Source organism: Bactrocera oleae, chromosome 2 (assembly GCF_042242935.1).
Source record: "Bactrocera oleae isolate idBacOlea1 chromosome 2, idBacOlea1, whole genome shotgun sequence".
Taxonomy (NCBI): Eukaryota; Metazoa; Arthropoda; class Insecta; order Diptera; family Tephritidae; genus Bactrocera; species Bactrocera oleae.
This window is the reverse complement of record NC_091536.1, coordinates 33,809,042-33,833,857: the sequence shown is the minus strand read 5'-3', so window position 1 is coordinate 33,833,857 and position 24,816 is coordinate 33,809,042. Positions and strand designations below refer to the sequence as shown.

The window sequence follows — 24,816 nt, the reverse complement described above, 5'->3', positions numbered from 1 at the left end:
AACTCAACTCCTTCTTTCTCAGAAAATTATCAAACATTCTCTTCCACAATTTCTCAAATCGAAAAAATTACGGAAACGCGCTCCAAATCCAGTACTACATCACAATCAGTAAATGATAAATCCACCTCTTCTCAAACACTAAAAACTAATAATCACTCAAATAATACATTCATTGCAGGTACAGTCCAAACCAGTCCTATAAATACACAAAAAAACTCTGAATCTAATTATAAAACTCAATTAGAACATCGAAACTCAACTGCTTTAGAAATAAATAAAATCGCTATTCACCAACACAAATACACCTTTATTCCATTAAAACTCCAAAGAAACTCTCAAAAACTCGATTGTCACTCAATACCTGCTCAAATCACACCCACCTATCCAATAAACACATTCAATCATGTTTCAATTATTACCTCTTTTCTCTACACAATGGCAACACAAGATCTCAGCTCTAAAAATAGTAACTCTCTTGACCCTCCAAAACTACAACAACAACAGTAACGAGGGGAATATTCACATACACGTCTATCACGTAGATGACACAACAATGTCAGGTGAAGAAATTTCAAGCGACACTACGAATAATAATGAAAAGAATCTTTAGAAAATAAAACACAATTCAAAATAAAGAATTAAAAAAAAAAATTATATACTATATATATATATTTTAAAATTACATTTTATCATACAAAAATTTTAAAATCTTGCATATTATAAACAATCAGATACAGCACCCTCCAGCTTATTTTAAGACCTATTCATAAGTCAAAATTACCGCTATTTTGCAATGGAATCTTAATGGATATTGTACCAATTTCCATGAGTTACAACTACTTATAAAATACACTAACCCTAGCATTGTACCGTTGCAAGAAACTCATTTGCCATTCAATAGCACCACCACCCCACCCCACGCCTACGTAGCATACTGCCGTCTCTGCGATTCTACCACAGACAATCAAAGAGGAAATACATTAGAAGACGTGTTCTTAACGTCAAATTTGGCAGTCCTCAATGATGGCTCACCTACTCATTTCTCAACTCACCAAAGTTTCACAAATGTAGACGTAACATTTTGTTCAGGAAACATAGCACCAAAATGTTCATGGAAGATCCAAAAACTATCTCCATGGAAATGACCATTTCCCGATCATAATCTCTATTGAAGCTATCTTAAAGAAAGAAAAAATCATAAAAACTCCAAAGTTTAACACAGACAAAGCGAATTGGCCTCAATTTCAAGCTTGCTGCGATTTCATATCTTCGCAAATCCCCGTCTCTGAAAATATAAACAAAGAAGCAGCATGTACTTGTATAAAAAAAATCCTCTCATCTCACTTCCATATACCCCTAGCAAAATACTTTACCCGTAAACCATCTGTACCTTGGTGAAATAAGAACATTTTACTACTTAGGAACAAAAAGCAGCAGGCTTGGGCTGAATTCAAAAAACACCGCACCGAAAGCAATTTGATGATTTATCAAAACGCAAAAGCTTTGTTTAGGTATCATTCCAAACAATCTAAAAGAGAGTGTTTTCAGCAAATAACCAACGCCATTAACCCCTCCAAGGCAAATTTGGCATAACATAAGGTTACTAACATTCACAGCCAAGCAAAATCACATTTTAGTTATGAATACTACTCCAAAGATTCTAATTTTGAACAGGCATTCATCTCTGAAAAGAACACAGTAAACAGAAAAGTATATAGACCATATTATATCTCATCTGCTGCATCAGAGATTGAAAAGCCCATCACCTCTATGGAGTTTAAAGTAGCCTTGTATAGCTCAACAGGAAAAACACCTAGTTTTGACAGAATTTCCTATCAAATTATAAAAAATTGTTCACATGGCACGGTCAATAGATTACTAAATCTATATAATAATATTTTCGAGCAGGGCATATTTCCACAATCCTGGAAAAATGCTGACATCGTTCCAATTTTAAAGCCCGGTAAACCTCTCGCCGATATTTATATCTATCGTCCGATCTCCTTACTTTCATGTTTAAGTAAAGTATTAGAGAAGATTATCGCCAAACGATTAATGTGGTTTGCGCAAAGAGGAAACCATATAAGCCCTAACTAAGTAGCTTTTAAACCTGGTCAATGTACATCGGACGTGCTTTTACATTTCCGACACGTTCTTTCAACTGCCATCTCAAGTCGAAACCATGTTACTACACTTATACTAGACTTCGAAAGGGCTTTTGATCGAATAGGTATACACGTTGCTCTTCGCCAGCTAATAAAATGGAATGTCGGAAAAAATATATTTAATTTAAGAAGTTTTTTGTCAAATCGAACATTCAGAGTTAAAATTAATAATAAATATTCTGACAAAGTCCCTTTACCAAATGGTATTGCTCAAGGTTCCCCTATGTCGGTAGTGTTTTTCATTATTGCTTTCGGCGAAGTGAGCAAAATTATAGCTAATTATAGAGTAGAACATGCTATTTATGCAGATGATGATTTAATATTTTCAAAAAATAATAACCTGAACCAGGTTAAAGATACTTTTTCTAACATTCTTAACGATATCTCAGAATGGGCTTATAGCACCGGAGCGAATATATCTTATGAAAAATGAAAAACTTTACATAAAAAGAGAAACTGTTCAAATTTTAGTTTATCTTATATGAATAAAAATATAGAAAATGTTTCTAATTTAAAAAGTCTGGGAATAATATTTGATGCAACTATTAGTTTTATGGAACATTGTAAATTTCTAAAAGAAAAACTTCACAAATTATTTGCTTCTTAACATAATAACTGTAATCAAACTACTTTATTAATCTAATGAATTCCCTAATTCCTTCTATTATCGACTATGGTCTACCCTTATACGAGTACGGGGCAAAAAGTACCCTCGCAAACATTTCGGCAATTTACCACGCAGCAGTGCGAAAAAGTCTTCACGCTTTTTCAACAACACCAATCAAAAACCTTTTAGCTGAATCTGGACTCCCTGAACTTAAAGCTCACACCACCCATGGTATCGCCCAAAGCTTTATTGTTATATTATTCCAAAGCTTTTTGTGTGTAATTACCCGATATTGAACAACGATCTAAAAGGGGCCCTGAACAGGAAACGAATTCTAAGTCGACCATCAACAATATGTAGAATCGCTCCGCTATCGAAAGACGTCGAAATTCCGTTCAAACCAACTATGTTCAGAGTACCTCGATTGCCACTTTGGAACCTTCCAACATCATCATTTATACATTCGTTACTTTCTCATCCAAAACAAAACACTTTACCTTTGATATACCAAAAAAGTTTTTTTCAAATCAGAGGTAATTTGACAGCAATACAATGACACTGGCAATTAGTGCTGGATTACTCTTTCCACACTGTTCTATTTTTACTGCCGAAGTCCTAGCTATAAGCCTCGCTACAGAATATGCAGTCACATCCAAAGGCAAATATGTTGTTTACTCAGATAGTAAATCGGCAGTTGAAGGACTACAAAATATAAAAAACACTTGGTCCAAAGAGTAGAGTGAGAAATTAATAGAACAAAGCTGAAAAATAAAAATAATGTGGAACCCTGGCCACTGTGGAATTTCTGGTAATGAATATGCTGATGTAGCAACGAAACAAACTTCCAATTCCCCAAGCGAAACTGTCGCCACCTATGTTAGATCAGACATTCGAAAATCTGCTTACACAGTTATTAAAAAAATGGCATCGCATCCTCTATTCCAATTGGATATTCTACAGAGCAAATAAAAACATTCGCTAGGTTACGCCTACGACACACAGCAATCACACATCAACACCTCCTAAGTGGCTCTGCTGTACTCAAGTACTCAAACGCAAGGAACAGCATATTCCAGAACAAAACACCAAAATCACCAAACATATGCTAACAGAATTTTCTTTAGATAATTTAAGAGATTTGCATAAGTTAATATATCAAATAGGATTACTGTATCATATTTAAGTAAAATTTATCGTACTGACAGACAACTTGTGACTCAAGGACTTTCATTTTAGATATTTATAATTTTTTACCTAGTTAATTACCGACTATATATTATCGTCAGGCCGATAGCCTTCGTTATTAGTGCCTTTAAACTGTAATATAATTATTTATAATTATATTTCTGTTAAATAAATAAATAAATATTCTTCTCATATTTCTATTCTTCTCAATTCTTTAAATATTCTTTTCTATTATAGTGTGAAAATAGGCGAACTCGATTTACAACTACCCCTATCTCCCATATAACACCATTTTAAATTCCATCTGATTCTTTCATTTCCACCTTGCAAATCAAGCAACAATGATTGTATCGGGATAATACTTTGCGTGAATAATGCGTTAAAAGTATGCCACCTTGTGACCAAAACTTATCTAAATCGAGCCAAAACTGTTCAAGCCTTTTGGTACTGAATATGTGGACCTCAATGTCTTTAGTTAACTTTTTACCGAAAATATCAGTCAATGTGTAAGATATATAATTGAAATTCATATAATAAAACAAGTAAGGAAGGGCTAAGTTCGGATGTAACCGAACATTTTATACTCTCGCAAAGTCAAATGGTATACTCGTTTGAGATTTCTTTGTGGATTGACTGATATTTTCGATAGAAGGTCAACTATAGGCACTGGGGTCCACATATTTAATACTTAGGGGTTTGAACAGTTTTGGTTCGATTTAGACAATTTTTGGCCGCAAGGTGGCATACTTTAATTGCATTATTCACGCAGAGTTTTACCCCGATATAATCATTGTTACCTGATTTGCATAGTGGAAAGTGAAAGAATCAGATGGAATTGAAAATGGTGTTACATGGGAAGTAAGCGTGGTTGTAGTCCGATTTCGCCCTTTTTCACACTATGACATAGAAACATGAAAAGAACGTTATGCACCGAATTTGGTTAAAATCGGTTGAGCAGATCTCAAGATATGGGTTTTCACCTAAAAGTGGGCTGTGCCACGCCCACTGACTAATTTTGAACGCGGTTCCTATAAAGCCAATTTATACCATCTCGGAGATAAAATTTAATGTCTCTGGCGTGTTTAGTGCTTGATTTATCGCGCTTTTAGTAGTTTTTAACAGTACCGTTATATGGGGAGTGGGTGGAGTTGCCACCCGATTTCAACTATTTTCACACCGTCAATAGAAGTGCTAAAAACATTTGCTTCTAGTGAATTTTGTTATTATAGCATTAGCGGTTTAGAAGATATGCACATTAAACCTATTGGAGGCGGGACCACGCCCACTTTAAAAAAAAAAGTTTTAACTGCAGATGCCCCTCCTTAATGTGATCCTGTGTGCCAAATAACAGTCTTGTATCTTATTGCGGAGCTTAGTTATGGCAAGTTATTTGTTTTTGATTAATGGCGTTTTGTGGGCGTGGCAGTGGTCCGATTACGCCCATCTGCAATACCAACCGTCTCACGATACCAAGAAACATGTCTACCAAGTTTCATTAAGATATCTCAATTTTTACTCAAGTTAGAGCTTGCACGGACGGACGGACGGACAGACAGTCACCCGGATTTCAACTCGTCTCTTCATCCTGATCATTTATATATATATAACCCTATATCTAACTCGATTAGTTTTAGGTGATACAAACAACCGTTAGGTGAACAAAACTATTATACTCTGTAGCAACAGGTTGCGAGAGTCTAATAAAATAAGTAAATGAAACTCTTGATAATAGTATTTATATTTTAGTGTTAAAAATGGGTTGAATCGGATCATTACTTCCTTTAATGTTGAAAAGGTGCAGCGTAAATTCTGTAAGTCACTGGCCTATAAACTATCTTCACCAAGTCACATCTGCTCTACTGATGAGGTCTACCAGTGCTACTGTATAAACAAACACGTCGACAGGTCGCTGACCTCTGCTTTTTCTACAAAGTAGTCAAGAACATCACTGATGCTCATGAGATCCTAAACAGTTTTGAACTCGCCCCTGCTGTTCTTACCCTGAGGCGAAATAGATTACTAAAAACATCGAAATCCAAGAAAAATTATGTTTTCCATGGTCCTCAGAATAGACTGGCTAATTTAGTAAATTCACTTCAAGGTGAAATTGATTTCTATGGAGGTACAAACGCTACTTTTACCGGAAACACCAAGAGACCTGCTCGTCTGAATTACATCTAAATCAAGTCTGAATTACATATTGACTTACAATTATTTAAATATTTTCCAGATATTACACTAATATACCCTAGCTACTTTTGTATAATACTTTAATTCTTTATTATATCTATGTATATTGCCGATTGGCGTTTAAATAAATAAATATATATAAAATTTTGCCAACGCCCGATGTAATTTCCCGGGCTTTGATCCTTGCATATTGCGAGAGTATAAAATATTCGGTTACACCCGAACTCAAAATTTCCTTACTATAATTAAGGTTTTTACTATTATAATATATGGTTTTGCCATCACCCGCAAATATGACCCTGATATATATACATAAGTTGTTTGGTTACACCCAAATATAGTGCTTTATTACTTGTTATCGTTAACATGACCTGGGAATCTTTATTTGAACCTAACGACGCATAGTTTTTTTCATATGCCAAGATTTGCTCTCCAACCATTTCAGGCTTCTGATTCGACATTCTCTGGTTATAATGCTGCAAAATGTTAATTTCCAGACGACAAATATAAAATTTTACAGTTATATTTATTCAATAATTATTAGAGTAAACATCACACAATAAACTTATTATAATATTTGTATATTTAACATCCTGATGCGCAAATTTTGATATAATTATAGTAGCTGATATAGTAACTTATTTCTAGAGACAAAGAATTCAATTTGTAAGATAATGGATAAAGTTTAATTCTTTGCTTATTATTATCTGGCTTAGCAACCACACATATATACACATAATAAGTACAAACTTATTATATGACAAAGTATTTAAAAAGAAATGAGCGAAAAATATTTATTTTAGTAATTGATGGGCTCGCTGATTTGCCACTGCTATTCGCGCTTCGTTCGACTCCCCCTGGAAATAAAAAATATAATCGAAATTGAAAATTCAAATTGATTAAAAACCATATTTTTTATAATAGCATACTTTAACAAATATATATAAAAATGGGCAGCTTATAATTAAAAAGTCATTAACAGATGTCTGTCTATCTGTTCGTGCAATACTTGAGTTCAAAGTCGGGGTATTGAATATATTGAATTGTTGACAAAACCTTATGTTTAGCAAGTAAGGAAGGGCTGAGTTCGGGTGTTTTCGAACATATTATATTCTTGCGCCTTGCAAGGATGAAAGCCGGGAACTTATTTTCAAACGTTGGCAAAACTAGATATACAAAAATTCAACATTCAATATTCGACGAAATCGTGAATGAATTGCAATCAAATTTGATATTTTATTAAGTTATATTTCATAGGTTATATCGTATTATAATATAAGGCATACATATAATCTCTTCGTTTTACTGCTATATTTTACTTCGTGGAAAAAGTGGAAAATGTTAACCAAAGGATCGGAACTCATTATATTTGGGACATGAGGGTTAGGCCAAGGTCTAGACCAACTCTATTCATATTCAGCGCTAAACTATTTATACAAGTATAGTTTTATACTTTTTAACAGAGCTTGTCCACTTAATTTCAATAATATATCACACAGTTTCACCAACCTAAACGTGTAAAGACAGGTAGGAAGTCGGAAATCACTATATAGAATATATTGGGGACAGAAAAGATGTGGGCTGATTGCACAAACTTTTGACATTATTCAGGTAAACTCGAGGTTATATTTTCAAGCAATTTTATAAATACCATAACATATACACTGACCGAAATATTCGGCATAAGGTTTGTCAGCATAACGTATGTAATATATGGGAGTTTGGGTAATTCGTGGACTAAATTCGCATATTTTCCAATATATCCAATATTATACGTTGAGTTAATTTTGCTAAGATATCATCATGTTCCTCTTGGAAAAATTGTCGTAACCGTGCATAAATCCTGTATTTTAAATATACGTCATGACATTTTAATTATTTAATATTAATTTAACTTTTTAATCGCAGTAGTCGGCGAATATTTAACAAGAACCGTTATCTCAGAGCGAAATATTTATAAAGCCAGATGACACTTATGTATCTGCTTCCATTGCTTGTTACCATGACATGTACGACTACATGTGAATTATTAATTATTGTTGGAAAAGTAATTATCTAGCTGGTTCATTTCATGTAATTTTTAGGTCGAAGTGTATTGTAAGACATTTTTTACATTATGGAAAAAACAAGCGAAGTGGTAGGCTCTAAAAATAAATGAAATTAAAAAACGTTAAATTAAAAGAATTATTATGCAAAAAATTGTATGTGCAAGACAAATAAAACATTAAGTTTATTTGGAGATATAGTATTTTTGACAAAAATGCGCCGAACCGTCACTGACCGACAAATACAAATTGGCCAGGCTTCGCTTCGCCGAAAAAGATCGCTTTTGGGAGGACAAGTGGAAAACTGTTGTTTTGATTGATAAAAAAATGTATTTGGATGGCCCAAATAATCTTCTAAAATATTAAAGACACAAAGCAGAAATGTATGCGACGAAATTTTGGTAGCGGATTACTCCAGGTTTGGGATGGGATAACTTAAAGAGAGAAATCTTCAGTTTGCTTTGTAACAACAAAAACGGATTTGGAATACCAAATATGGAAAACGTTGTTCGGTGCTATCAGTCAAGGTTTTCGAAGAGAGACGACAATTTGATAATGTGAAATGCCTAAGAAATGCCATTGTAACAAAATGGGCAACAATTGGTCAAACCGTTATCCATTATTCAATTAATTCTATTGCCAGACGCCTAGAAGAGGTTATTACCAACAATGGAGATCATACATTTTATTAAACACTTTATTTTCCTCTTAAATATTAAAAACATGTATAATCTAATTTTTTTTTATAAAATTAGCTATATCATTATTTGAATTAAATATTTATTCAAAAATAATAATAAATAACAAAAAAGTATACTTTTTTCATTCACTATTGAGCTAAACGAAAGTGGCTTTATATATATTTCACTGGATGTACTATTGACCTGATTTTATTTATTTTTGTCATTACTACATACATATTATTAACAAAAAATAACGCTCTCTGATTTTCACTAAGGTAGTATGGTTTCTCTCCAAATTTCATTAATATATATCACAAATTGACAGATATTTTCGATTAAAAGTGCGCAATATTAACTGCGGGCTTGAATAGTTTTGATCCGATTTGGACAATTTTCGGTCCAATTTTCGGTAGCAAACCTCAAACGCACTATTCGCGCAAAGTTTTATACGGATTTTTTATATTTATAGATTTATCGCACTGTTATATGGGGAGTGGGCGGGGTTATAATCACAATTCTCCCATCTTCACGCAGTGGGTAGGGATGCTACAAAGAAATTTGGTTATCACAGCTTGAAACATTGTTTTCTGAATAATTTTTCTAATAACTGAATCCTCCAAAATCAGATTGGAGCTCGATACTTCTGACTAGTGGTACTATGTACATACTTGTACATACAAGAATATATTAGGATGCATGTTCATGCTTAAAATCACCGCCGCATACATATGTACCTACACACGTATGTATATACTCGTATGTTAAAGAAAGCACAAACAGGAAGCACTGCAACATACATAGAGGAAATCACAATGGAAGTTCGGGACCTGAACGACATTACTAAGAAAGAAGACATGGCAGAAGCAATTAGTTCAGAAGTTAAAGAGCTTGACATCTTTCATGAAAACTCGAACAGGGCAATCTTTTGGTAGAATATAGATATGGTCAGAATAAAGCAAACTGCTCAGAGGAAGCCAGCATATTGGTATAACAGTGAAATCGATATTCTGAGATGTAAAGCGAAAGCAAAGCGGGACGCCAATTTCAACGTAGCATACCGGGGACTGTACGAGACTGAAATAAATTATAAAGAAACAAGTACGAAATGGCTAAGTTCGGGAGTTACCGAACATTTTATACTCTCGCGATTTGCAAAGCTCAAAGCCGAAAAAATACAATCAGGTGTTGGCAAAACTTTATAATAAACAAATAATGCTTTCTTCCAAAAACATTATCCCAGAATTTTAAAATTAGATCTCACAGATTTACGGATATGTTCAGTCAAAAATCAGCCATATGAACTGGAGGTCTGGATCCTTGAAAAGTTACAGCTCGATTGCGACAAGTTTTGGGCGTAAGATGAAGTACCTTGAGGGTACTATTTGTGCAATGTTTTATTTTGATAATTTCTTTGAAATTTTATTTTTATACTATGAAGTGAAACAATAAGATGGAATTTGAAAGTTTGTTATATGGGAAGTAAGTGTGGTGGTCATCCCAATTCATTAATTTTCACAGTATGTGATAGGAATGTTTTGGTTACTTCACACACCAAAATGTGTTGAAATGGGTTTAGTAGCTTTTGAGATATAGGATTTCACCTAAAGGTGGGTTTTGCCATATCCTTTGTCCAATTTTTACACCTGCTTCTAAAAACTCCTTCCCTGTCATCTTAGTTGTGAAAACGAATGCTTCAGTGAGTTATCACACCTTTAGTAGTTTTCAACATAACCCTTTTATGGGGAGGGGGCGTGGTTATTATCTGCTTTTACCCATTTTTACAATGTATGAAAAAGTGCTAAAAAAAAATTTTCTCAACAAGTTGGGTCGATTTAGCTTCAGTGGTGTGGAAGATATGTACATAAAACTAATTGCGGGGCGAGGCCACGCCCACTTTTAAAAAGCTTTTGTGCATAGGTCTCCCCCGCTACTGCAATGCCCTATAACAAATTACCTATCACTAGTTACTTAAAAATGTGGTGAAACGCTATTTCCTAAGCAAAGTCAAAAAGGCGGAAGACCACATCTTGAAAATTCACAGCCACAAAAATACCAAAAGTCAAAGATGTAAAATGCACAAAGCGAGCGGTTGGAAATTATAAAGCATCAGACCTGGATTCCAAACAGCGTCTCAAATAGCATCAGCACCAGAAATCAATATGGCAGCCAAATTGACAAATCCTAAATTTGTAGTAAATCACACACCAACAACATTTTCATTCATGAACGCTGGCGCACAATCAATAAGCTACTTAAGTCGTTTCATTCATAAAAGCAAACGACTTACACATCTCCCCGAGCATGCGTTTGCCCACAAGCGTCTTTTCGAGACGATGGCAACAGCTAGAAATCATAAATTGAACATCTTTCTGATGTTCCCTCTAGAAGGGAAAAGTGACAACCCTGCAAACACAGAAATCAATGACCAAAGTGGCAACAAGGCTTTTGTCCATTTAAAATATTTCACAATTCTGAAATATTTTTCCGTGGCTCGCAAAAATCTTCGTCAATATGTATGCATGTTCATATAAAAACATACATACCTACAATGATTTGTAGGCAACGCTGTTAGAGCGGCAAGGGAAGCGATGACAATCGGCGAGCGTTCGGTTATTTTTCGGCACATCTCGGATTTTCTACTAACAACACAATGTTGTGACGCTTTGTCGTCGCGTCAGTCCTTCGACAGATTGACTCTTTGACATAAAAGCAAAGAACGTGAGCTTCGATCATTGGTTGACCGTGTCAACGGAGATTTCACATGAAGTAATGAGTGTTCATATCTACATACATATGTTGTTTGTAGACAAATTTACAAATATTTTTACACATGATATGAAAATGCCGACGGCAAAACACAATTCTGTACTTTTATGACTCCATAATGGTGTCAAGCCCTTGAATTATTTTAAGAAATACATCAAAATATGTTTAAATTATTATTAATAACTCACAAGAAAGTAAAAATGAATTAACATAAAATAATTTAAAAATAGTAATAAATAATAGTTCAATAAAAAGGAATATGTTTCAAATAGCATATCAATATTCCCAGTTTGGCATACATATATATTCTCTTCAATATTCGCCGTGTGGTTATGTTAAGAGAGTGTATGTTTACAGATTCACCGCTGTTATAAAAGCGAGAAATGTTATTTGTTTCTCGTGCATGTGAGGTGAACTCCTTGATAAAATCCTACAAATTGTTCGCTGTCGAACCTGCACCTTCTCGTTGTTTTAAGTTCTCTGCTTCTACCACATTCATGGTAATTCATTGCAAGCAAGATGTGAGACGATCATCCCAACATACAAGTGAAATATGCAACACACTCTAAGCAGAGAACTTAAAACAATGAGAAGGTGAAGGTTCGACAGCGAACAATTTGTAGGAATTTATCAAGGAGTTCACTACAGATGCACGAGAAACAAATAACATTTTTCGCTTTTATAACAGCGGTGAATCTGTAAACATACGCTCACTTAACATAACCAAACGGCGAATATTGAAGAGAATATAATATGTATGCCAAACTGGGAATATTGATATGCTATTTGAAACATATTCCTTTTATTGAACTATTATTTATTATTTTTTAAATTATTTTATGTTAATTCATGTTTACTTTATTATGAGAAATATATCAAAATACTTTTAAATTATTACTAATAAAGTATTTTGATATATTTCTTAAAATAATTCAATTATTGTACTTGACACCTTTATGGAGTCATAAAAGTACAGAATTGTGTTTTGCCGTCGGTATTTCACATTCATGCTTCAATTTTTCTTTTCAAAACATTCATGCTTCAATTTTTCTTTTCAAATGCATGTGTAAACATATGTAACAGGATATACATATATTATGTCGTTTACACATTTGTATGTATTTTTATGTAGATATGTACATACATTACTTCAAGTGAAATCTCCGTTGACACATTTTTTGCTTTTATGTCAAAGAGTCAATCTGTCGAAGAACTGACGCGACGACAAAGCGTCACAACATTGTGTTGTTGGTAGAAAATCCGAGATGTGCCATACACACTCTTACAAACATACATCGCATATGGGCAAGTGCAAAGTCAATGTGTGTACAAAAAATTCGAACGTACTTACGTAAATTCTTTGACAAATACAGTCAATCCCGGTTAAGTGCCAAAACCAAAGATGCAGATTTTTTGTGCTTTGTAGTACATAAGCGATTGTGGTACTTAAGCGAGTGGTACCAAAAAAAAATATTTCTATGTATTTAAAAAAAAATTACCGTTTTCTTTAAAAAATTAAGAAAAAAAAGTGAGATGCAGCAAGACACCGGCAGATAAGAGGGATTGGAGGAGTGATACTTAACCGGGGTTTACTGTATACATAAATCAGAGGAATATTGAATATTTTCTTTAAAAAGTTTCTTGAATTGTAAATCGACAAATTTACTATGTTGTCACTTTTATTCTAAAATATTTTAATACTCATATTTGAGGGTTTGTCACTTTTCCCTTCTAGAGGGAATATCAGAAATTTGTTCAATTTATGATTTTTAGCTTTTGCCATCGTCGCGAAATGACGCTTGTAGGCAAACGCATGCTCGGGGAGATGTGTAAGGCGTTTGCTTTTATGAATGAAACGACTTAGCTTATTGCTTGTGCGCCAGCGATCATGAATGAAAATGTTGTTGGTGTGTGATTTACTACAAATTTAGGATTTGTCAATTTGGCTGCCATATTGATTTCTGGTGCTGATGCTATTTGAGACAATTGTTGTTTTTGTACAACAATGTTTGTATTTTTCCTATTGGCTGACGTACTTACATTTGTACGCTTAAATGTATGTAGATTTGTGTATGCATTACTTATTTTGCGCGGTCATATGCATATTTGTACATACATACTTACATATAGAGCAGTGCGCTCACATGTATTTATTGATAATTGATAATATATTATTAACATTTTAAAACTTTTTTGTGTATTTTATAGACACAAAAAATTACAAAAATAATTGATAATATATTATTATATTATATAATATAACATATTGATGTACATACATAAATTATTAATTATGTAAAAATTGAAATTAGAAAATTATGAAAATAGTAAAATATCATTTTTTGCATAATCTTTCACATTTTATCAATGTAGCATTTGTGCAAAAAAATAATAATTTATCAATTTTTCATCATAAAAATCGTTTATATGGCAAAAAAATAATCATGCATATGTGAAGTGGCCTTTGTATTTCTTGTTTTCTCATTCATTTCATTTCATTTTTCTCTTTATATTGGTAGATACGTATTTTGTCAGAGAACGTTGTTAAAAATTCTCATTTCTGTTAAATAACAGCAAAACTATATAGAAAGTGGTGAACTCCTTGATCTCAAATTTTCAGCCAACCAATCGAGCATCATACAAAATTCAACTTGCACCTTCTCGTTGTTTTAAGTTCTCTGCTCTAAGTGTCGCGTAGCCGAACTGCACAAACATTTGCGAAAATTGTATGAAATGGAAAGACAGAAAAACTCGATTTGAGTTGCTGGACTCTTTTTGCTCGTGTGAATGCACAGATCGACACCAAAAGAGAATTTCCCGTTAATGAGGGTCAAAATAGTCCCAATGTAAACACAGTAATATCACATATCAAATAAATAGATAACATACGAACACACACACACGCACATTAATTGAGTTGTGACGATACATAAAAGCATACACATGTATACATATGTATTTAATTAGAGAAGTGCGATTTATAAATAGTACATAAGAAAAACAAATTTAAAATAAAACAAGTAAGGAAGTTCTAAGTTCGGGAGTAACCGAACATTTTATACTTCCGCATCTTCCAAGGGACATTACGTCAGCTGTTGGCAAAATTGTATATCAAAGGAAGTATTGATCCGATTCAACCCATTTTTGACACGAGCACATACTATTATCGAGAGTTTCATTACGTTGACCGATATTTTCGGTAAAAAGTCAACTATAGACATTGGGATCCACATATTCAGTACCTAGAGGCTTGAACAGTTTTGGTTCGATTTAGACAAATATTAAATCGATACAAACATTGTTGCTTGATTTGCATAGTGGAAAGTGAAAGAATCAGATGGAATGTAAAATGGTGTTATATTGGAAATAGGCGTGGTTGTAATCCGATTATCGATACCGATCGTCCATTTTCGCACTATAATATAGAAATATAAAAAAGATATTAAGTACTGAATTTGGTTGAAATCGGTTAAGCAGATCCCAAGGTATGGGTTTTCACCTAGAAGTGGGTGGTGCCATGCTCACTGTCTAACTTTGAACGCGCTTCCCATAAAATCATTTCATGCCATCCCAGAGGTAATATTAAATGGCTCTGACGTGCTTGATTTATCGCGCTTTTAGTAATTTTTAACAGTATCGTTATATGGGTTAGTGGACGGGCTTGTCACCCGATTTCATCCATTTTCACACTGTCGATGGAGGTGCTAAAAACGTTTGTTTTGAGTGAATTTTGTTATTATAGCTATGGCTATGTCACTCGGATTTCAAATCGTCTCTTCATCCTGATCATTTATATATATATACATGTATGTATAACCCTATAACTAACTCGATTAGTTTTAGAACAAAACTATTATACTCTGTAGCAACATGTTGCGGGAGTGTAATTAGAATGAATATATTCTCAGTTCAATGAAGATCTTTATTTTTAATCCACCAGTGGTAAGAGTCTAATAATTCTTCATTAAGTTTATTCATTTTGGTCCCTCGAGCCGGATATAGTCCTCGGCCAAATTGAAAAGTCCTGTTAGAGAAGCATACAGGAAATATACATAGTATGATCTTACAAACCAAAAATTAAAAGTTCTGTTGATAAGCACACAGGCAATATATAACAATTTTGTCCTTCGAGCATAAATAAAAAGCTCGACCAAAATTAGTCCTGATATACGTGTACATATATGCTACAAAAGAATACCTGTATTTATAAAACAGGAAAAAACAAAAGTCCTGTAATTCGCGCAGACGTAAAAAAAAGCCTTGCTAAAAATACAGGCAAATTTAAACAAAACACAGTATGACGATTGTATATTCCCGTAGTTTTAATTAATCACATAAGCCGTTATAAAAAGGAACTAAACGCAGTGTTTTGTCACTCTGATGAAACCAAGTCAAGACGTCCGATTAGAATCGGAAACCGTGTTGAAAAGAAAAATCTTAATTTTCGAGAGTTAAATTGAACACCTCAGAAAAGTTATGAATGATCTCAGCAATGAAAGAATAATAAACAGTAATCACATCAAACTTTTGAAAACTGTGTCTCTTCAAATTCACAATTTTCACACAAAGTACCTAAGAAAATTCTCTCTTGAAGTTGAGAATTTGTACTTTGTAATTGTTGTGGAAAATTTCCAGGAGCTTAAAAATTGTAAAAAAAGATTACAAGAAGAAGAAACCGAAATTGCTTACCGTTCTCTTCAACGTGATGTGATGTTAGAAAAATAAATTATAGAAGAACATCCAGAAATTTATTACAATGATTTGGAATCAAAAATATTTAAAAAAGTTCCAATTTTCTAACTATCTTCTAATTATCTATCTTCTAAAACTGAGGAAGAACCAACCGAATCGGTTGAAACAACAGAAGTAAAAGAGAAAACGAATGAAGGTACAACAGAACAGCTTGAAGTAGAAACACAAAAGGAAAAGACGCAAAAGAAATTGATTCAAGAGAGGAAATCCAATGGCGTTTTTCTTCTTCAACAGCCTCACATTTTGAAGCGCTGAAGATGAGGACGAAGAAGAAGTAGTCGAACACATTTTGAAAGACAAAAATAAAGCAAATAAAAAAAAACAAGAAGATTATTTAGATGATAGCGACCAACTAACAAGTACGGATTGATGAGCGGCCACATATTTTATCATGGATACAACACTGGACTCCTATTCCTCTGCTGAAGAACCAAATTGAATAATTATGCTATAATGTTAGCACTCACCAATGACATTATTTCTTCCATTTTTTCCACAAAACGCCTTTTTTAAGGTTTAAATTAAAATGTTCTTTACCTTTTTTATTAAATGTTAATTTTCACAAATTTTTTATTGGTTTAACACTTTTTTTGATAAAGATTAATACCACGGTTTTAAGCCCAGAAAGTGTTGGCGGTTGGTAGCGGAGATAGCGATTTTATACATTTACGTTGCGCAAAGAGATCGGAATTATTTCGAATGTGGTGAATTGAAGATCCAATCCCTCTTTTTGTTGATTGTGTGGGGTGTCATCGTGTATGGTGGTAACTTCTGTGCTGACATCGTGTGCAGTGTGGTCGTTTATGTTGTGAGTGCGTGTTGTGTTCCAAGGTGTGGTGTGTTGTATTAGGGTGTGACATTATTTACCCTGAAGAAGCGGTGTAGTTGGAAAGGGAGTTTATAGTCATTTAAACATCCTAGGCCCTCTAGGCGAATATTTTGCCTAGTAGTACAGATATGCTGTAAATGTCCCAGGTATCACGGCGTACTGCAATTGGAGTAGCCGAGGGCGCGGTATGCATGATAGTGCAGTAGCGGTAGATCCATATTTACCTGTACGTGTAGGATGGAATCTTGATTTTGAAATTGGTATTATGTTTTTTGATTTGGAACCACCAATACGAAGGGGGCTTAGATATATGCGATTAGAGCGACCTTTGCTTGTTGTAAGGCTTGGTGCGTCATTGTATCGCATTGGGAGCATGCTGATCGCTTAACTTTATTTTTAAATTGTTTTATAATTTTGAAAAAGTAAGCTACTAGAGCACAATTTGTTATGTGTCGATTTTTTCGACTTTTTTGGGACAATTTGGATATATGTATGTTAAAGTGCGTATGCACTAATTTGGCAAGTAGGAGGGCACAACATATCTCAAGCTTTTTGAATCAGGATTTTTGTATCATTATTGGCAAGAGCCATCCTGCGGGGTCGAAAAGTTACATATTTGTGTTTTTTAAAACTGATCTTGTCAGAAGGGACTCTGACTTTGTTTTTTCGGCCAATTCTTGGAGTGTTGGAACATTGTGAATTTAGTGGTAGTCATATGACGTACCGACCATTATTTGATCGAGTAGTTGTGGCTTTGTAGAAGTCTTTACAATACTGATCTTCTGGGGTTTTAATTGATATGAGGGGGCATTTTTCTAACTCCCGAAATATCCTTGATTGTGAATTAAGGTATTCTTTTGAATTTTCGTCAACTTGAGTTGTTGATGTGGAAATTGGTTCAGTAACTAGTCCACTTAGAATCCAACCGAATATTGTATTTTGGGCTAGAAGGGTCGTTGAAATTTTTTCAACACCTTCAAGCATTATTTGCGGTATAAGGTCGCTGCCTATTAGAATATCTATGTTAGCGGGGGTGTTGCAGTTGGGATCTGCTAGCTTTAAGTGTGAAACCTTTTGCCAATGCTTGCTATTTATGTGATAGCATGGAAGCATGTTAGTAAGTTGCGGTAGAACTATAGCTTCTGCTACAATTCGCTTATCCGCTTGGGGGGAAATTAGGGCAATGGGGCAGATTTTATTTGAGTTTCGGACTACTCTTCCGCCCATTCCCGTAATTTCAAAATTCGATTGTTTTGATGGCAATTTTAGCCTATTTTCTGCCTTAGACGCTATAAATGATCGTTGTGATCCTTGGTCTATTAATCCCCTAAGCTTAAAAAGTTCTCCTCGGTGCTCGATAGAGACGACTGCTGTGGGTAGTAATACCCTACTTTGAATATCGCTGTGTACCGTTTGTATTTTTAATGCCTTTGAGCAGCACGGTGCTTTTTGGCAATTTCCAGGATTTTGGTTTTTGGCAGTTTCTGTTACAACGAAACCTGTGGTTCTTTTTGTGTAAGCGCTTCTTTGGGGTGATATGGGTAATTTGCTGTAATGAAGCATTGAGTTGTGTCTTTTGTGGCAATATATGCAATTGAATTTGCTTTTGCAATTTTTATACTTATGCGCATGTGACAAGCAATTTGTACAAAGTTTTTTTGATCTCACGAAATAGTTTCGTTCGTTAACTTTTAAGTTTTTAAACTTCTCGCAAGATTGTAGTTTATGCCCTCTCGTGCATAGTTCGCATGACGTATGATTGTTCTGTTCGGATGTGAACGATTGAGATTTGTAGAAGCTTCTGTTTAATTTGTTTTTGCTACTAGCTTGGGGTCTATTGAAGCTTCTTTTCAGGTCGTTTGGAACGTTTTTAGTTCTAACTAGCTTTTTGTCTACCCTTTCAGCGATTTCGTACTGGGTAGTTAGAAAGTCTTTCATTTGTTGCCACGTGGGGCATTTCTTTCGTGATGAGAGCGATTGCTCCCATAAAAGTAACGATTTTTCTGGTAATGCGGCAGTGCATATGTTTACCAGTATAGGGTCCCAGCTGTCTGTGGGAATATTTCGTGTCGATAAAACCGACAAACAGTTTGAAACAGTGGATTGCAGCCTTATAAACTCTTCACTGGTTTCTTTTTGAATTTTAGGCAAGTTTATTAGTGTCGTTACTTGGTTATCGACCAATATTCTTTCATTTTCATATCTAGATGTTAGAGCTTCCCAAGCCAAATTAAAATTGTCGTCATTTAGTGCGAACTGTTTTACTATTGCGCCTGCTTGACCTTGCGTTTTGTATCGGAGGTGATACAAATTTGCACTTTTGATAATTTTGGATGGTTGATGTAAACGGCAGTGAACATGTCCCGGAAGGACGGCCATTCTTCATAACCTCCATAAAATATTTCTGTGTCACATGCGGGCACCTCGAGATGGATGCCTGAACTTGCCTCTTGACTTAGAATTTGTGGCAGCTCTACTCTCGGATGTGGAGTAGATGCAATCGCTTTTATTAGCTTTAATTAATCAAAATCATAGCTTTTGTTTCTTCGTACTGGTCTAAGCAGTTTTCGTATAGTGCGTAAGCTGATGATTTAAAATCGTGTGGTAGATCTGAATTATCATAATCTACAATGGCGTCATGAGCCGTTTGGAGACGAGTCCAAAAATTGTCAATATTTTGTTTTTTTATTTCCAATAACGATTCAGAGATGTCTTGAATCGGTGAAGATGAAAATCGAGTGCAGTATCGTGTTAATCTGTCACTCTCGGAAATGAATTTGGCAACACAAATATTTTTGCTTTTTATGTGCTTTGTGGTAACCTGTCTTGCGCGTGTAGCTTCTGCAGGTGTAATTTGATTTTTATCGTCATTAACCATTTTTGTTTTGTTATTTATTACTATATGTGTCAAAGTTAATTAAAATTTTCTCAGTGTAAACTGATTTAAATGCAGCAATAAATGATAATTAATACCGAATACTATTTTCGTATATACGATTTTTTTCGGACTAGATAAATATTTACTTGCGAAATAATTTTTTAATTTGTATTTTATTTTATTTAATATATATTTGTGAGCGTAATTTAAATTTTCTTAATTTTGTTAGTATATATTTATGTGCTCGTGAAATTGAGAGCTCGTTTAAGAGATCAATACATTTTGTACATAAGTATGCACGGATTGTTTGAGCGTATGTATGTATATTCTCTAATGCAATTGAGAGCTCGTTGAAGAGATCAATGTGCTTTTAGTTTTTTATGTACGCAATCCTGCTTGTTTGTTACAAGGGGTATTGCGGGATGTATGCCAATGTGGACTTTGAAAATATGTTTATTTTTGTTTTTAATAAATTATTTATTATTTTAAAATTTTTAATATCTACAAGCAATTGTAGTGTTAATTTTACCACAACGTTTATTGTTTTATTTTTTATGTAATTTTACAACTTTTTATATTGTAAATTTTCAATATGAAATTGACCCAATTTATATAGGGTATATAAGCATATGCATAGATTATATGCCGTATGTATAAATATGTATGTTCAAGGAGAGCGCGAAAGCGAAGTGAATAATGTGCAGGTATGTTCCCGTATGCACTTTGTATTTATGTACAATTATGTTTTGGTATGTAAATATGTATATCAAAAATATATATAGGTATAAGATGTAAGCAAATATGCATATATGTATGCTTTTGTTTGTTTTCTTCTTTTTGTTTTTTATATTAGAATTTTGATTTATACTTGTGCCTTTGCTTACTTAGTTTATGCAATCCTGCTTATTGTTTATTGTTTTTTTTTTTTTAAACATAAGGGGTATTGCGGGAGAAATGTGCAAGTATATACTTGAATTTGTTTTTTGTGTTTGTTAATTTGTGTGTTTGAATACACAAAGGTAAGCTTGTAGTTAGGCAATAAGGTAATATTAATTTTTGTTTTTGTTTTAATATATAAGTATGTTTTTTGAAATATATATTATACCAGACTGTGTTCGGTTTTTCCCGCAAAAAAAAAACTCGAAACTGAGACAGTTTGGTAACCGTTTTTTTTGTTTTGGTAAACGTATTTGTTATTACAGGTTCTATATATATAAAACTGTAATTTTTACATACATATATGCACGATAAAATAAAATAATAGGAAACGATACGACTCACTTTATGCTCCCTCAAGGGTTTTTTGAGGGGATAATATATATGTATGTACGTGTGTGTATTCCTTTGTTGTCAATTCCTTTTTCTCCGCTTCCAGTTGAGCTTGGTTTTAGTGATTGTTGTTTTTATTTATGTTGTTGTATTTAGGTGGTTTAGTATTTCGCGCCCGTTTGTGTGAATTTTTGTTTGTTTAAACCCTTTTGTATTTGTTATTGTCTTTATGTTTTGGGCTACACGCACTTTTTCTTTATATAATATGTATATATACGAGTATGGATATTTTTCCAGCACTGCACTGCGCTTTGGTTATTTATATATATATTTTTGTTTTTTTTTTGAGTCACTGCACTCTTCCTTAGTAGTTTTGTAAATGTTTATGTATATTATTTTGTTTTCCACTATACTTCACTTCACTGTATCTTTGGTAGGTTTGTGTTTAAACTTTTTGTTTTTTGCCACCAAATTTTGTGTCTTGGACGTAAATTATAGTGCCTTTCGTTTAGGCTCGAAGGACCATGAATAATTATGCTATAATGTTAGCACTCACCAATGACATTATTTCTTCCATTTTTTCCACAAAACGCCTTTTTTAAGGTTTAAATTAAAATGTTCTTTACCTTTTTTATTAAATGTTAATTTTCACAAATTTTTTATTGGTTTAACACTTTTTTTGATAAAGATTAATACCACGGTTTTAAGCCCAGAAAGTGTTGGCGGTTGGTAGCGGAGATAGCGATTTTATACATTTACGTTGCGCAAAGAGATCGGAATTATTTCGAATGTGGTGAATTGAAGATCCAATCCCTCTTTTTGTTGATTGTGTGGGGTGTCATCGTGTATGGTGGTAACTTCTGTGCTGACATCGTGTGCAGTGTGGTCGTTTATGTTGTGAGTGCGTGTTGTGTTCCAAGGTGTGGTGTGTTGTATTAGGGTGTGACATTATTTACCCTGAAGAAGCGGTGTAGTTGGAAAGGGAGTTTATAGTCATTTAAACACAAATGAAGATGTGAAACTGAATGTTTGCGACGATGGTGCTATAACAGCAGAAGATGATTCAAATGATTCTGGTACCACAACCAAAAGAAAAAGTTCTCGACGTAGTACTAACGGTAGAACAGGCAGACTCAAATCAACGGCCGCAGCAACACCGGACCAAAAAGTCTAGGAGCAAAAACGTATGGGACGTCCAGTAAAAATGCGCACCACAATCACCTACATTCTTTAAGGACGAAAGCAGTGAAAAAAAGGAAGCTAAGCCACGAATATAGAAGCGTAAAATGAAGGGTACATCGCCGTCCGATGAGAAAGAAGGAAAGCAGACAGAACACCCTTGCGACGAATATGAACAAATAGTTACGAGTAAATTTCATAAAAATATCGGTTTTTTTTCAATAATCACTGTATTAAGTATATTTTGCCTTGGCAAAGATCTGGACTAATTTAAAATTTTTGCGAATTAAATGAATGCATTGTTGAACATATTTACTTCCAATTTTCATATATATAAGAAAAAGTCAATTAGAATGCCGAGACTCGTACATATGTAATATTTGACGAGCCTCTATTGGTCCATAGACTCACTCCGAGGTGCCACATTTTAAAATTGTGTTATATAAGAAATACCTAGGCTGCTTTCGTACATTTTCAAACTGTAACAAAAACATACTTAGTCAATATTGTGCTGCAAATATGGTTCAAATGGTTGAGTATGGTAAGTTATGAGATTTATCATAATATTGGGTGGTACCCCGCCCATTGTTTAATTTTTACATCGTTGTTCATGCGTCGCTTCCGTACCATCTGTTAAATTTATTTAGCTTTAAAATTTGCGTAATCGGTCTAAAAAAAAAATAAGAATATGCGAATTTGTGAAAGTGAAACTTTTTATAAACTGTCGAGTTGTTAAAAACACTATAAATTTTCATTTCGCTATGCGTATTAAAGTACAAAACACATTTTTATATTCTTGCAACATGTTGCTACAGAGTATAATATTTTTTTCACCTAACGCTTGTGCGTATCACTTAAAACTAATCGATATAGATATAGCGTGATATGTAAGTAAATGTTCATCATGACGAGACGAGTTGAGATCCGGATGTCTGTCTGTCTCTCCGTCCGTCCGTCTGTGCAAGCTGTAACTTAAAATTAATATATCTTGATGAAACCAAAAAAAACGTAGCTTGGCATCATAAGAAGTTTGATATTGTAGATGGGCGTAATCGGACCACTGCCACGCCCACAAAACGCCATTAATCGAAAACCTATAAATTGCTATAAGCCAAGCTTTCACAGAAAAAATCTTTTTGACACCTCTTACGACAGTGTGAAAATAAGTGAAAACGGATGATACCACGCCCACTCTCCATGCAAGATATATCTTCTAAACAATTCAAGCTATATTATTCAAATTTGCACAGAGTAAATATTTATGACACTTCCTAAGATAGTGCGGAAATGTCGTGGGACTAAGTTACAGCGCGAAAAAGAAAAAACTCAGATCAAAGCCACGCCTACTTCCTATGATACACAATTTTGAATTCCATCTGATCCTTTCACCTTCCAATATACGAATCAGGAACAAATCAATATATCCGGATAAAACTTTACACGAATGGATGCCATCTTATGACTAAAAATTGTCAAAGTCGGACCAAAATTTTTGAAGACCCCAGAGCGAATATCGGTCAATGACGTATATTTGAAATTAGGAGAGAAGCCTTTCCTGATAAAAGTATGTCTGTATGTCAAAAAAAGGTTAAATCGGGTCAATATTTCTGTTAGCCCTTATATACTCGAACTTCCGGCTGACTTCATGCCCCATATATCAAGCAATATGTGAGTTATCTAAATTAAATTAAGTGAACGTGTTTTACTCTAACGATGCATCTCTGTGCATAAAATGGACAAAATCGATTGAAAACTTGCCATAACCCTCATATAACTAATATAATATCATGATTTTCTAACATCCGGTTGATTTTACTCCTTATACATGGTTGATGGTATGAGAGGTACCTTAATGAAACTCGAAGAGCATCTGTTTCTGTTAATAGTATGAAGTACTGCCGAAGAAAGATAAAATCGGGTCAATACTAAACCTATCGCATCGCTCATATTAAATAATTGTTTCGTTTACGCACTTACCTTTTGCACTTATTTAATTAAAAAAAGAAGAACGGAAACTTGCGGACGTCTCGTCGGTTCGATTCGCTAACGAAAAAGGAAAGATTTGGTCCTCTGTTAGCCCCTTTTGAGTGTTGAGTTGTGTAGAGTTGTGGTGTGATGTGTATGTGTGGGTGGTCTGAGTGGTGTGATGTCTGTTGTGGATCGTGTTGATGTGGTGTGTTGGCGCGCAGTGGCGTGTATGGAGGGGGAGGCGTAAGTCATCTAGTCATCCCGGCCCCCCTAGGCGAATTCTAGCCTAGCAATCGCTGT

General features: G+C 34.1%; 1 protein-coding gene across 2 annotated transcripts in view; it reads right to left on the bottom strand.

The window, feature by feature from the left end:
* Positions 1-6,654: 6,654 nt before the first annotated feature.
* The window catches only part of Snap25 (Synaptosomal-associated protein 25kDa), a 458,275-nt gene continuing 440,113 nt past the window's right edge, over positions 6,655-24,816 (bottom strand). For both annotated transcript variants that reach the window (XM_070112956.1, XM_070112955.1), the window contains exon 8: positions 6,655-7,004. In XM_070112956.1, coding sequence (XP_069969057.1) covers positions 6,942-7,004 — 63 coding nt within the window. In that variant the 3' untranslated portion in view covers positions 6,655-6,941. The remainder of the gene's footprint in view (positions 7,005-24,816) is intronic.